We start from the raw sequence: 16,102 nt of genomic DNA, 5'->3' as shown, positions 1-16,102 counted from the left end.
CGTACGTAGACGTACGTACGTAGAGAGTAGTAGTAGAGTAGAGAGAGAGAGAGAGAGAGAGAGAGAGAGAGAGAGAGAGAGAGAGAGAGAGAGAGAGAGAGAGAGAGAGAGAGAGAGAGAAGAGAGAGAGAGAGAGAGAGGGAGGGAGAAGCGCGCTATTCGCTCCTATCATTATAATCGGCCGCGAAGCAAACGTTTCAGCCGGTAAATATTTAAGTCGGCCGGTAAGGGGCCGGTAATGAGAGTCGCGAGATGGATCGATAGACATAGTACGTAGGACGTGTATACGCACGTTGTATGGGTCGCTGACACTCTCGATAAATATTGTCGGGCAGAATCGTACCTTCACGTTTCTTCGTGTGTCGAGAGATGACGGCGATATCACCCTCGTCCCGGAGAAATTAAAAAGTCTAGGGCAAACATCGCGCTGTCATACTTTTCTCCTCTTTCTTCCCAGCCCCTGGAGTCGCTCTCCCTCCTTACATCGTTATGTTAGTCTTGAAAGGCAAATAGACGTAGCAAATGTGATTTAATCGTCGCTTCGATACGAGAATATTGTATCTCTCCTCCTGCCGTCTCTCTTCTTCTCAAGCTAATTATACATTAGCTCGCAAATACGATTGTTTTACGTTTCAAACATGGAAAATTTTATGTGTTGTTCCTAATGATGTTTTCCTATTGAGTTTCGTTAGCTCTAATTAGCGCAAAGTGTTCACCGTCGTGCCTCCAAGGCCGCCACGAGATTATGAAAGTCCTGAACGCAAATTCCTCATAAGTTTTCCGATAAAGCTTTGTGCATAGAAACTTTCACGTTCGCGCTTTTTAACTTCCGTGATATAACATATCATTCCTAAAAGTACAATATTTCTTGCAATATTTTATCCCACTTGTTATTTAACATGAAAACATAGTTTTTGTCGCTAGATAAAAAACGAAAGATGTTTATAGAGTTAACAATGTTGCGCATATTGAAAAACGAAACATAAAAGTCGTGGAATATAACAATCAGTCGCATTTGCTTGCTCAAAGTGAATGCTATAATTAAACAAATTTGCAAGTTTGCATGCGCAATTTTTACCATCCCATTAGTTGTATAACAAGCTAGTAATAAATATGCGGCATGTATCAGTGTGATACATTCAACAGACATTATGTATTGTAAATAAAATTACCAAATAAAGTCGCAGGTAGCGTTATCGACTAATAGTTTTCGTAGTATTGATTTTAGTGGCGCATGAAGTTTCTTGTCAATCCCACATATTGCTTCAGTTATTTTACTTTAAAATAATTAAAATTATTTTATAATAATTTAATTTAATTATATATATTTTATTTTAATTATAGAAATTGTTTAAAATAAAATGATTGAAAAGCATCGTCTGTGTTTTGCAACACAGCTATAATCCAAAATTTTGTTTATTATTCATGAGCGTCAGTTTTCAAAGCACAAGAGACTCATGTTGAAACGTATAATTGATGTTATAATTGAATACATCACATTACACTTTAATTATCATAATATTGTTTCTTCTGATGTTAGTTTAACTAAATTATTATATTTTTTTGCTTTACAATTATCTTGTCATTATTAATACAAACGTACGGGAAATAAGTATATTGCAAAATATACGAAGTGAAATCGATGTATTTGCTCTAAGCTCATAAATTGTCTTGAGATATTAACGGCATATGATAGCGCTTTTCTGTGCATCAAGCAGTATGATATAAAATTGAATCGTAGGTGATACAATTATGATAATTGTATTTTCCTTTATGTAGTCGTGAAAGATGGTAAGAAACGGACTGTCTGCTTTCCAACAAAGCAACATTGTCATGCACTACGATATCACCATGTTGCGATAATTCCAACAATAATATATCGAAATGAAATGTCAATAAATTTAATGTAGAAGGAAAAACCCGCTCAATAAGATGAGTTAAAAGAAAAGAAAATTTCTTTATTTCGAGAGCACGTGATATGAGAAATCAATTTTGAAAGAAATTCTTTCATATATTGAGTGGTTTAGAATATAATTAATTTATGGACACTTTCTTTTAACATCTATATTTTGCCGTGATATTGCAAATTAAAGAATGTAAGATCGAGTAAACGTAAATTGAAACGTTTTCATCACCGATCCTATCTTTTGATGCGAACATTAAGTATCTTGCGATTACTCGCCGCGCTTCGATGATGACATACAGTCTCTACTTTTTCCACAGAGTCGTTTTTTTTTCCTTCAGAACACTCGTGAATTTTCTCTACTATTTGTGCACGTTTGTTTGAAAGAGAAAAAGAAAGAGAGAGGGAAATACCGCTTGCGGAACGTCCGCTCGCGGAATTAATTTCTTTTCGATAGAATCTTAACGACGACGCCTTCCGTTGTATTACAACATTTAGAGGCGTCCGTTCGTTTTTATCATCGCTTTACAATCATAAAATTGTTTGCTCGGAATTTCAAGCGAAAGAGGAGGGGATCGTCGTCTCCGCAAGTACAGGTGTTTGCTCGGTATTATCACCGCCGGTCGATCGTCGTTAGACAAGCGACAGTGGACTTTTAGAAGGCCGTGACAAGAATTTACAAGTACCCTCTTTTTTTTCTTTCTTCTTTATTATTATTATCTACCACGAGGCTGCGTGCGGGACGTTTCGTACTTGAACATCAAGATTCGCGAGAGCGATTAACGCAGAAGCTGTTGATTTTTTTCTTTCGTATAACGATATCACGAGAGTAATTGCAAGATACGTGCGAGATTATGCGACTGACGCTAATAAATTATGTCAGTCGTGACACTTTCTGTTTTCGATGAAACCGCATTTACTGGAGAATTATGATGAAATTTATGATTTCACAAGTTAGTTTTATTATATATTATATGATATTTTATTACCGAAAATTTCCCTGGAGGACAAAGTACGCGGTTTCTATGCTAAATTTATAAAAATTGAAAAATTTTGTGAATATAAGGGAGTTACAAAAAGTAAAAAATTTCTGATGTTAAATTTCTTATATTTATCAAGGCGAAAAAAATTTTTAGTTGGTCGAAAAATTAACCTTGTCAAAGATAGAAGCGATTTTCAATCTGTTAGCACAGGTGATTTGCTTACATTTCACAAAATTGTATGTTTCTTTTTACATAAACCGATTTGTACCAAAATATTATCAGAGTAAAGTATTTTTCTCTCTGATATAAAAAAAATCTAAGTATATGTTTTTTTATAAACTCATCCTATATGTAAAATAATTGAAAAAGTCGATTTGTAAAAAAAAAGTACATATGAATTAATTTCTTGATTTTAATTGGACATTTTTTTTTACTTTCTGATGAATACTATATATATATATATTCTTGTAAATTTTTTAAAATACTCTGTATACATGACGTATAACAAGTACGATTATCCTTTTTTCACTTATTTCGTCTAACGGTTATCGATACCTCCTTCAATTTCTCTGCTAATTTTTTTCAAACACGGTTTCAAGCGTATCGATTATTTGTCAACTGTCATTATATCAATCATTTATATCAATGTCGCGGATGTGACGACATACTTCGGTTGCTTATTTTACATGTTAATGTAATTGTTTTTAATTGCACTTCATACCTGAACTAAGCCAACGTTGTCTTTGGACAATCGGTTGTTTCTGGAAGTATTGAGCAAAGGTTTTAGTCATCGCTGTCAGATGCACAAGTGCCGGTTGACGCCACGATTTATTAGTTGATTCAGTTGCGTTTGGTTAACCTTGGTTCATTATTCCAGATCGCTCACCGGTTCTCTTTCTCGCATGATAATCGAATTTGCAACGCGTACATTTATAACTCACGCCTCGCATCTCACAATGTAGCTAATCGTCGTCGATCAAATTTTATCGTGTTCACGAGTTCTACCGTATTCACGAGTTTATTAATATTTAATTGATTTTCAATATTTCTTAATTTTTTTAATTAGATTTTTTAATTAGACAGATGACAATTACGTTGCAGAATTCAGAAAATCTTTTGACATTTTTATATATATATATATATATATATATATATATTGATAATAATACGCATGAAGTGTGAATTAATTGTTTTTTTTTAACATATTAATTAAAATAATCGTATTCAATATCGCTTATATAAGCTTTGTCGCTTTTTTTTTTAATTTTTTGCTGGATCCAAAATTGGAAACTATAAATTGTTAGATTCAAAAGAGGAAACTACATTTTTAACATATGATCTGCGGAATTAATAACTATTATTTGATAATTATAGAAAGCAATAACTTATCAGAAAATGCAAAGTTACTTTTTAAAAGTAACAAATTACAGTTACTCGCTACTGAGTGGAAAAAGTAACAAGTACCATTACTTGAGAGAGTAACTTTTCGTTACTTTTCCGTTACTTTTTTAAAATCGATGACCACTAATCACAGCGGATGCCTATAAGGACTTTCTAGTCTTAAGCCTAATGAGTGGCTTGTCAAATCGAACAGTGTCCAATCGTTTATAAAGTAACGATAAAAAAATTCATTACCATTACAAAAAAATGTAACTACGTTACCATATTTCCAAAAAAGAAAAGAACGTAGTTATCAGTAAAGTTACAAAAAAGTAACTGTTACTTCGTTACAAGTAACGAGTTACTTCTATTCTCTGTAACTTATATATGAAATATTCGATCGCGATCACAATATTCTGCATTTGACGTCAATGATAACAGAATGCATTGAGCAATTAATTGATACAAGTCGACAACTTGTATGACATACTAGTGCTATATATTGAATTCAGTGTGTAATTACCTACAAACAGCGAATAGATCATTGTACTAGACCATACCTTAATTAACAAAATTATACTTACTAAAATGATTTAGATCTGCAATTTAAAAATATACCTTTGACTTATCTTTATATATTAGAACATTTTTTGAAAATCTTATCAAAAAATAATTATAGTCGAGCGAAACAACATATACTGATCCATAAACTGTTCATAATTCTATTTTACAGGTGAGAAACCACACAAGTGCGTCGTGTGTGGCAAGGCATTCTCCCAGAGCAGCAACCTGATCACGCACATGCGTAAGCACACCGGCTACAAGCCGTTTCAATGTGGGCTTTGTGACAAGGCGTTCCAGAGAAAGGTCGATCTACGTAGGCATCGGGAAGGTCAACATCCGGCGGCGCCGGCGCTCGATTATCGCTCTCTGCAGATACCACCACAGCAGCATCAACAGCCAAATGGCAATCGGCACTCGCCGTTACCACCGCATTCAGCATCCTCCGCAGGTTACCACGTGATATCCGTTCCGGGCAGTAGCTGAGACTCGTTCATTTGACAGACAGTTCATCCGTGAACGCGCACCAGGTCCTCGAACCGAATAACCAAGCGGTATGTATCGTTGGATCACGACATTACCATGATCGGTTGGGGGAGGGCAATATTGCGAATACCGCAAATCGTACTACGAGATCGGCTGCTGGAAGTGAGATTTCGTAGATACTTAAACTCCAGAGTTGGTTGGACGGAGTAACAAACATATCACTTGCGCGTATATGTGCGTGTGTATGTCTGAATGTATCAAAATGTATTTTTGAGACAGCGACACCCGCAGGAATTCGGCGTCTTTTACATACTATTATTGTGAGATAGTTTAATTACTGTGCGAGGTTGAATATAGTAAGGTAAGAAATCAAATCTCGAAAAGATATAACTTCTCAAATTAAAGTAGAAGAAAGGCTCTCGGTGTTTTTCTTTATAACTCAGTACGTTCTATACAAACAAAGATAATTTGTTGTCTCTCTGACTCTCAAAATTGTATATGAGATCGAAAGTCTGAGACGTTCACAGATTAAAAATAATGCTTTTATCTTCAATTTGCGTGACTATCTAGTTTGGCACATTGATGTTATAATATATCAATACTGAATATCGAAAATGGCTCATGTTCGCATTAGCAATTGTCGCTTCAACGTGAAGACACGTGTGCATTTTCAATTAATTTTACAAATAAATGACTGACGTGTAGTGATGCACGTGTATCAAAGAGAATCGTTTCGAGATGTAGCGCTTCGCATTTATCATATCAGTGATTATACTTATTCTCTCTATGGCATATATATGTGTGCAACATGCTAATACAGCTTCTTGATCAACACGTGATACATCTCGACGTCAAAACAGCACCGTTGTTATGTCGTACATCCATGTCGGTTGGAATACGAATATAAATTACATTAGACACGACGTGTACTTTAGCATCGAATCACTCCTTTCATTTTATCGGCTTGATTTAACTGCAAGTTATACTTCAATGGTCGCAGCTGTAGTGATATATCGATGGTCGACGTTTCGGAATGCTCGGAATATTCGAGATATCCACGAAAGTGTAACGCGAATTATCGAAGTAGCATGTGTATTTCGAACAAAACGAAAAAAAACTGACATATCACGAAAGTGACATAAATTGGTTTTTTTTATCTCAAAAATGATAAATACATACAGCCGCGATTGCACGCGTGATTGCACGATACAGATTCGAGGCGCTGTAATTCAAGGATCGTCAGTCGGCGTCGAAGCTCGCTGTCTCTTCGCGAGCCGATCTCTCTTACGCTCAGGTGAGAAATGGAATTGTAAATATTTTCTCTTGAATTCCACCACATCGCGATAGCTTCTTCGAAGGTATAATTATTAAAAACTATAAAATAATTAATTTGTTCGGCTCGATATAGTTATTAAAGTATGCAGCACGTAATCGAACGCAAAGTATCTACATAAATCGAATGACCTTTTTTGTTTTTCATTAAAACACATCCAGTACCTTGGTATTTCTGTATCATTCGATATATTTCTAACGTAATTAGAATTTATTATTATATAAGTTTTGATGTATTATTTCTGATATCTTCTTCTGTTTCTTTTTTCTTTTTTTTTTTACGTCGCGTTGTCTGAATTGAAATATAATTAAATACGACAAATGAACGAATCTAAAAAAGTTTAAAGTTCACACAAATATAAAATTTTTTAAGGCATCAATCCTATAATTGTTTTAATTAAATAAGATGCTGCATTGATAATCAAGAAGATTCAAGTTTCTGACTTTTAATTTTTTAAATATTTTTCGAAGTTCGCGCTTTCACTAACATATTACTCAAATTAGAGTATATTAATATCAATATAATAATAATTAAACCTTCAATATATATCTATCGTTAGAAATGATAATTATAATAACATCTGCAAAATTGAACGGTGAACACTGTACATATATAAATATACATACATATATTTCTTGAGGCGTATGCAGAATATTGCATGTATTCGTAAATAAATTTCTGCTTTTACAATTATTATTATTGATGCTTACAGCAAGCGAATGGAAACTAAATTAGAAAATTTTTATTTCAATTCGAACTGTTAATTGTCCTCGCAATAAATGTATGTAATTTCGATTTGACCGACCTGAGGTTGCTAGTAAAACAAAGTGCCTGAACGTGCCTTTCTTTAGTATCGTCGAATATCAGATTCATATTTATAAAATATTACTGCACTCTTACTATTAAAAAAAGTGCATCTCCACCTCTAAATACATAAACAATATGTGTGTTTAACGTACATTTAAGCTTCATAACACCTCGATGCAGATATCAAAATTATTTTTAATACGTTCCTTTAATTATATATTATTAGTTTTAATATAACCGTTGAAGAATGTAGCATTTCTTGTGAATTTTAAGTAAGCATCTTGATTGATAAATTATTAAGATTGCGCATAATCAATAAAGTCATGTAATTGATGTAAAAATTAATTTTTTGCTTGGAATAATCGAAAAGCTATTTTTTTATATGTGTTATTTCAGTTTTACATTGATATCTAATAAATCTAAATATGACATAAAAACGTATAAATCGAGAGCTATGAGCTAAATACTATTTTCTATCATGTATCATAGTCCATCGAAGCCAAAGTCATCCGTTTTTAAAATGATACTATATCGAAACGTCATCTATTTAACGAGGTCAATTTTGTTCATTTCATGATCTCTCATTTGATTAACATTTTTAAATTCTCCTATTTGTTTATTTCTAATTTTTATCCTCGCTCTTTAGCGTACACTTTTATAATTATCGGTACAATATCGACGTTGATTTTATACATACAATACCGACGTCATTAATTAAGATATGCTTCCCGCGGGAAGTTGTTGCTGTGAAAGAAAAGCGTGAATGGAAGTGATTATTTTTGTATAAGTAAAGGAAAGCGAAATGTGTAACTTAAGTGATAAGCACGCTGTACTTTATCTACACAGAAAAAAAAGAAACAATTGATGTTACAATATATACGATCGCAGACTCGCGTATGAAACTTTTGAAATATAATAGCATTTGAGCACTCGCGAAAGCTTTATGTAAATACGATATATTTCTCCTGTCGTAGGAATATTCAATTTTTCAAAATCTCCAAAGTTATTATCCGTCCTCGCGTGAACGTAAGCACAAGAGATCGCGAAAAGCAACGATGCAAATGAAATTCGCATATCCGGCAACGAATCATAGCGGCTAGAGGACCAAAGATAGCATAAGTTGGACCTGATCGATTGGTAGCGCATAATCGGGTTTTCTCTTTTTCCTTCAGAATTTAAATAAAATACAAATTAAACGAGTTATCGGACAAGGACGACGAGATAACTCGCGGAAACTCGAGGCTTACCAGAGATCCCGGTTCTTCGTACGTACGTACAGATTGTAACATACCATTATAATTAACTAGTTGATTAATTATGTGCGACTATTAAAACTAATTTAGACTAATTATCCGACAATGACGTTTCATTAATTCGCTAGTGATGAAAGTCCCGTGATGAAGATGACAAATGACGAATATGATCGTGCAGAGGCACCGTTCTCCCGGTTTAATTGATTAATTAAAACGGGTAAATTAATTAATTAGCGAATACTATTAGCGCAACATGTCTGACACGAGGCTCGTGCGTTAAGCAATTTTGTGTTATATATATTATGATTATATAAACGTATATGTAGGAAAAGATTGCGATCGATAAATCAGTAAGTAGGTACCTTTCAAGATATTTGTGTACATGTCCATCGAGCGTGAAAAGAAAAAAGCGCGTATATATAAGTGAATGAGTGTGTCGTGTGTGTGTGTGTGTGTGTGTGTGTGTGTGTGTGTGTGTGTGCGCGCGCGCGCGCGCGTGCGCGTTGTGTTCGTGTGTGTATGTGTAAGAGAGCAATAATGATAAGAGATTTGCGAGCATGAGTGAGCGATTCATGTTAATCGGTAAAACCAAAAATATGTTTATTATTGCTAAAGAAAATATTGATCGAATAAATTGTTTTTCTTATAAACATCTTGTATTTTCATAGCAATTTCCTCATATATTTATCCTTTATAATACTATCATATTGTATATTTTGAAAAAATACATATTGCTCACTGCATAATCTATAATGCTGTTTAATAATTATGATAAAGCAACATTTTTAATATTTCAAAAGTTGCTAACTACCAGTTTAATTCTTTCTATCTAAATGTCTATTATTTTCCTGAACATGCATTTTCCATGTGTAAATATCATTTATTTAAACGTATTTGCATCACTTATTGTGTAAATTATTTATGAATTATCATCTGCAATTACAAATTAAATTGTCGAATTACTAACACATTTTACAATTTACATGAAAATTTGTACTTAGAAATGTATGATTATTAAAAATTTAATAAAACATTTCTTCTATTCTTCTGCTTCTTTTGAAAGTATGTACTTTACACAAAATTTTATTCTTCTAATTGTCCCGTAAATGTAAATTGTTTGTTTGTACATGCGATGCATGACTATTTTACATTTTTTGAACGTAAAATCGTTGTGTTCTGATAAGTTTACGTAATGTAAAATTTTTCTGCATATCATTTGTACCTTGTTAATGCCCCACTTTTGGCACGCATTTTTCCTTCGAAACCGAAGGTCAGTCATTGCCGAGATAAGATAATTTTGTTTGTTCGAGTAATTAACGACATAATCGTTTACGAAGGATTCCAACTGCACATGTTTAGAAACGAAAACGTAAGTTTTATACACAGAAATAAAAATAATATACCATTAAAATAATATACAAATATGTAATATACAATTATATTAAACTGTACAAGAATTTTCGTGCACAACTTTTTGTATAATTATATGAATACTATCGATCTCGAACACAATCATCGTATATTTATCCCAATTCCGATTCGATGTATTTATCAATTAATTAATTAATATATAAAATTAATAATGATGTGTATAAAATTGATAATAATACGTTTTATATTATTCTTTAATTTTATTTTACATGATTTTAAATTGGATTGGTATTCTTGGAAAACACAAACATTTATTCATCTAGAAGTAGAATCTAATGATCTTTTTTCGTTTTACCAAAATGTTTATTATTAATTCTCTAAAACTATATCAGATAAAACTATTGCATTTATTAATAAATAATAAATATATTATTATTATGTACTGAATTGAATATTTAGATATTTTAGTACTAAATTAACACGTAATATACAAAACAACTTGTATTAATGAGTCGACATAATCTGATTAATACACAATAAATGTTGTATATGGATCGATGGATCGATGAATCGCAATGTTGTCGTATTATCGCATTGATTTCATTGCGAGAGAAATAAGAAAAAAAGCGTTAAGCAAGAGCTTACGTGTCGATGCAGCATGTGCGCAATGTAATTACGTTTTCTCGAAAGAAGATCGGCTCAGATGTATCGTAATTACAGTGAACTGTGCAAGCAATCAGTATTTATGATTCCACACCAAACGTGTAATGCATCCCTTAAAGTGTATTTCTCGCCGGATTAATGATAAATGTGCCACAGTAAAGCCGGAAATTGTGCCACTTTGCTTATGACCTTCCTGCATGTTGCAGTAATTGCTCATTGTATCGTGTAATTACGAACAACCGGCGTAATTACAAAGTAAGCGTCCAAATTACGATAAAGCGTCGGTTGTAACAAGCAATATGATACGCAAATTCATGTATTAACCAAATAATGTAATTCTTAAAATATTAACGTATATATTTGTTAAATCTCTAAAGCTCACGAATTTCAAACAATTTTTGCATTATAGACAAAATAACACAAATTTTAAAGAAAAATTTATACCACATAAAAATATAAAAACATTAAATTTTCTTACATAAATGTACATAGAGTAACTTCGGTATATACGTCGCACCTATCAAAACTTAATTTATTAAGTATTATTTATTATGTTTATAATAAATGAATTATATCAGTAAAAACTTTGTACTGTTTACTATTATGAAAAAAGTATTAGAAATCCGAAATATTTATATTTTGTATTAAAAAATGAACTTTTTTAAATCCTTGCATTTTTGCAGTATATCCCATAGGGGTGGAATATATGGCTACTCATAGAGAGAGGGGAGATATGTAGGGCTCATGAAAAATTTACAAATAATGCATATAAACAAGACATATAATGACAATAATTTATAAAATGTATTTATAAAATTTTATTAAGGAATAAGAATGGTAAATATGTATATGAAGTAATAAATAACAATTACAATCTTTCACATGTATTACAAGTGTTATGACATGAGGTACATATTTCATATAACACATTTATTGCATTTAGTGCATTGAATTCAATCTGCGCACTTTGTATGCTTTGAGCATAATTTCCGCCCGCTAAAAATGCCATATATCCCAAACAGATATATATGGGATAAGACAACAAACTAAACAAAGAATACAAAAGTAAAGTACTTATATTTTGTTACAACATGCTTTACTATTCCTCTACACTTATGTATCATGAAATAACCACTAAGTCTTTTGCATGTCCTACAGTAATCATTTTATGTTAATTATAATTTATGATAGCGCTATTTAACATAAATATCGATTCAATTCACAATAATTTCATTAACAGTAAGAAATTGAAATCATAGCACAATACTAATATAACATAAAGGCATAACAGAATAGTTGCGGGAAGAAAATTACCCCCACTCCTTCTATTTTTTCTGACTTCTGCGGCGTAAATCCCAGCGCGGCGAATTTGCCGGAATTACCTTATAATATGTACGTACAAAAAATTTTACTCATAATTCATATTTCATAAAAGAATGCAACAATTAATATGTTCTCCATAACAATGTTGTAAATAGAAATATTTTATATTATTTATAGGCATATTATCTGTTGTAGTTTAAATATACAGATACTCTTTTTTACCAGTTTACTTTTTTGCGTATAACTCTTTGAGAGTTATGCGCGTTTCGGTCAGTAAATTAAGAAATCCAAAAAGCGATCTAAACCACGCACAGTGTCGACGGTGTACACGTTGCACTCGTAATTGGCCAATTTGCATTTCGCGATCCAGGGCGAAGGCGAGCAGCGATACGTGAGATAACAGAAGAAAGGAAAGAGAAAGAGAAAGAGAAAAAGAAAAAGAAAGAATGAAATAATCGGGCCAAACCGCCCGATTTCTATCGGAATGCGGCAATTTATATGATCGGCAAGATAAGCCGCCATCCTCGCCGCGAAAGACTCTCCGCTTCTTCAATTCACCTGCGTGAGTCGACGATGCGCAGTCTCGAACGAAGCGTGCTCGCGCGCGTGCTGCGTGATGCGTGTGTTGCATTCACGTGTCAGAAATTTTTTTCAGTTACCGTGTAACCTCTGTAGCATTTTTGATGTTTATCGTTTTCGCCATTTTAAGAAATCTTTAGAAGATATTGGTTTGAATCTTAAAAAAACAAATTTTTTTCTGCAATATTATTATTATTATTGTTGTGAAATATATATATATATATATTTATATGTATCATATATGTGAAGAACAATATCATTAAAATTAGATAGAAGTAACGCAATAAATTGTTATTATCTTCCAGATCATCTGTCGTTTTTCTTCGAGATTATCATTTCACAGCATAATAATTCTATATTATCATATAATGCTAATACTATAATATCATATTATTATTAGCGTTGGTTTAATAATATTTAAATATCTTAATGTCTTAGTATTATGTATATGGTTAATTGTTAAGTGACAGAAGTAATAATAATAATATGAAAATATTAAGAATAATTAAAAAGATAATTTTGCGAACATTATAAATGGATAAAGAATAAATTATCGTATTATATTTGTTATAACTGCAATTCGGATAACGATTCGAATTAGATAAATTATTATTTATCTAATAATAAGATACAAAGTTATACATTTTTTGTTTATGGGGCCTTCAGTCTCTTCTACTTTACAATTCTACAAGATGTCTCGTTTGAAGTCATCGCGTCCAACACAATTATCCCTTAGACCTAGACTGTATGTTATTCCAAAATATATTTTAAATAAAACTTAATATCTTGAATTAAGTCACAAATGAATCACAATGGAACTTAATCACTTGATGAGCGAGTTATAGGCAGAGTTAATAAAAAATATTTTAAACGTGTTTTAAATAGTTTAAAACATATTTAATTGATGTTTTAAATGTGTTTTTTTATATTACTATTTAAAACATATTTGAAGCATTAAAAACATATTTAAGAAGAAACATAATGTGTTTTATTTAAAAAAAAAAAACATTAGTCTTTATCAACCCTGATTATAGGAAGTGAAAGTTGTAGTGCGTAAAAGTTTTCTCTAACCAAGCAGAACAAAAAGTCATGATAATAAAGTCATGAAAATGACATCGCTACATCAATGAGGTTTGATTTTCTTGATTTCCAAGAGCTTGCAAAGTTGTATCGTCATTATGAGAACTTGTAGCTTTTTTTTCTGCTGCCACGAATTGATGCATTATGTACACATTACTAACGTTAGTTCCTTCTTGAAAGTTTAAATAATAGTATACTAAATAATAGTATAAATAATAGTACACTCGTAATATAACATTGATAAATACTTAATCTTTCGAGAGTTTCTCACTATAGAACTTTGAGTCACGATATAATAGATATCAGTAACACTTCACATATTGAAGTAATATCACATATCTCTATTGATCTACTTGATATCCAAGAGTTTGCCAGTTTTTACCATCATGACGAGAACTTACATCCGAATACTGTAATTTCCTTTAGAACTAGATATATATTTATTAGTTAATTAAGTTGTTTATTAATTTATTAGTTATTTAAGTTGAATACAAATATAACATTGAAATGATATTTATTAAATGTTTGACTCAAATTTATGAAGTCTATCTAGTCAGAAATGATATAGAATCGATATTGAAAGCATCAAATCGATGTCGATCGACGTTGATTTGATGTCGATTCCATTATCATTTCTGACTAGGTACATACAATATTTAAATATTAACTTGTTAAATATTAACTTGTTCAATATAATTGCGTTAATTATGTATAATAGAAAATACTAATATTTCAAGAAGAATAAAATATATTGATATTAGTATCCTTTATCTTTGTTGAGCTTCTTGATTTTTAAGATCATGCCAAGATGAACTTTCATAATGCGTAGCCATATTTTCTGCTGCTGCGTCTTGCATCATTCTATACTCGCTATTATCTGTAACTTCTTTTTCATATCTTGAATTTTCATTTATATGATATTGACAATAAGATCTTAAGTCACTTATTCCTGTGTTGTTATAAAATACGCTAATAATGTAATTGTTGCAGTTATTGCAATTTACAATTAAATATTTTACCGATTGCGAAATGTTGAAGTAAATTAAGTAACATTGAAGTAAATTTGTAATGTGCTTAAAGTGTACATTATGTATTTATAACTTAAGAAAAAAAACATTAATATTTTTATTACACAACAGTTACCTTTGTTGATCTTGATTTTGAGGAGCTTGTCTATTTATATCATCATAATGGAAGCTTGTATTTGCATTTTCAGTGACTATAGATTGTTGTGCCATTCTATTAACATCATTATCTTCAGATTCTTCTCGAGATCTTAAAGATTTATTCTTTTTAAAACAAATGTGGTGCATTAAGGCATTTGTCTCGTAAAATATGTCCAGTTTAACATTGCAACGTTTGTACCGTGCAATAAATTCTTCCTCATGAACTTCAAAATATTGCAATAAAGACTTATTTGCAATTTTGTTTTGTACAACAGCTCTTATTTCTTGACTATGTTCTTTTCGCAGATGCGACTTTAGATTTTTTTGTATATACTCCCTAACGAAAATTCTTACAAAATTTACATTTTCCTTTGTATAAGTCTACTTTATCAAAATATTGCCATATCAAGTTATTGATGTTTTTTCATTTTAAGCGATCTTTTTCAGTCCATATGTTATGCTTGTGGTATAAATGTGCCTTTATTGATGTTATCAATCTATTTATATGTTTATTATAATAAATTTGATCACAATTATTGCACAGTAAAATTGTTTAATTTAAAAACATATTTACATCCAATCGTCTGATCCTTCTTGAGTTGCCGTTATATTCGTATAATGTCGCGATGTGTTACTAGATACAAAATATCGATTAAGCCAAAGAAAATGTTCAGAGAAGCTGTTTAGAAAAGATTGATGATAGGAGACAGAGTGAAATGTATTCATTAATATATAAAGATTATTGATTGAATCTTTCAATTCAATAAGAATTATATAGTTTTAATTCCTACTTATTCGATTTCTGTTGTCAATCAATCAGATTAAGATTAACATTATATATTTTACACATCTTGACTTGAAAATAAAGTTTAATATTGAAAATTGGTACAAGTTTATATTTAGAAATGTTTCTTGACTTTTTACTGTATTACAACAGCTATTACAACATCATTTATCACTATTATTGTAATGAATATTAAGATCAATAGATTAAATTAAGTAATATATTAAATTTTTAATGTGTATTAAAGTGTACATAATATATATATATATATTAATAATTTAAAAAAAGTGAAACATTAATATTTTAATTACATATAATAGTTACCTTTGTTGATTTTCTCGATTTTCTATTTAAATTATTTAAGACTTCTATTTAAATTATCATGATGGGAATTTGTATTTCCATTGTTTATAGATTGTTGTCATTCTGT

At 31.2% G+C, this 16,102-nt stretch overlaps 1 protein-coding gene across 1 annotated transcript in view; it reads left to right on the top strand.

The window, feature by feature from the left end:
- The window catches only part of LOC105621679 (zinc finger protein 628), a 24,794-nt gene extending 19,481 nt beyond the window's left edge, over nucleotides 1-5,313 (top strand). The window contains exon 5 of the mRNA XM_012203148.1: nucleotides 5,000-5,313. Within this exon, the coding sequence (XP_012058538.1) occupies nucleotides 5,000-5,313 (314 nt within the window). The remainder of the gene's footprint in view (nucleotides 1-4,999) is intronic.
- The last annotated feature ends 10,789 nt before the right edge of the window (nucleotides 5,314-16,102 follow it).

This window comes from Atta cephalotes (genome assembly GCF_000143395.1).
Source record: "Atta cephalotes unplaced genomic scaffold scaffold00002, whole genome shotgun sequence".
NCBI classification, from domain to species: Eukaryota; Metazoa; Arthropoda; class Insecta; order Hymenoptera; family Formicidae; genus Atta; species Atta cephalotes.
This window is presented reverse-complemented; position numbering and strand designations above follow the sequence as displayed.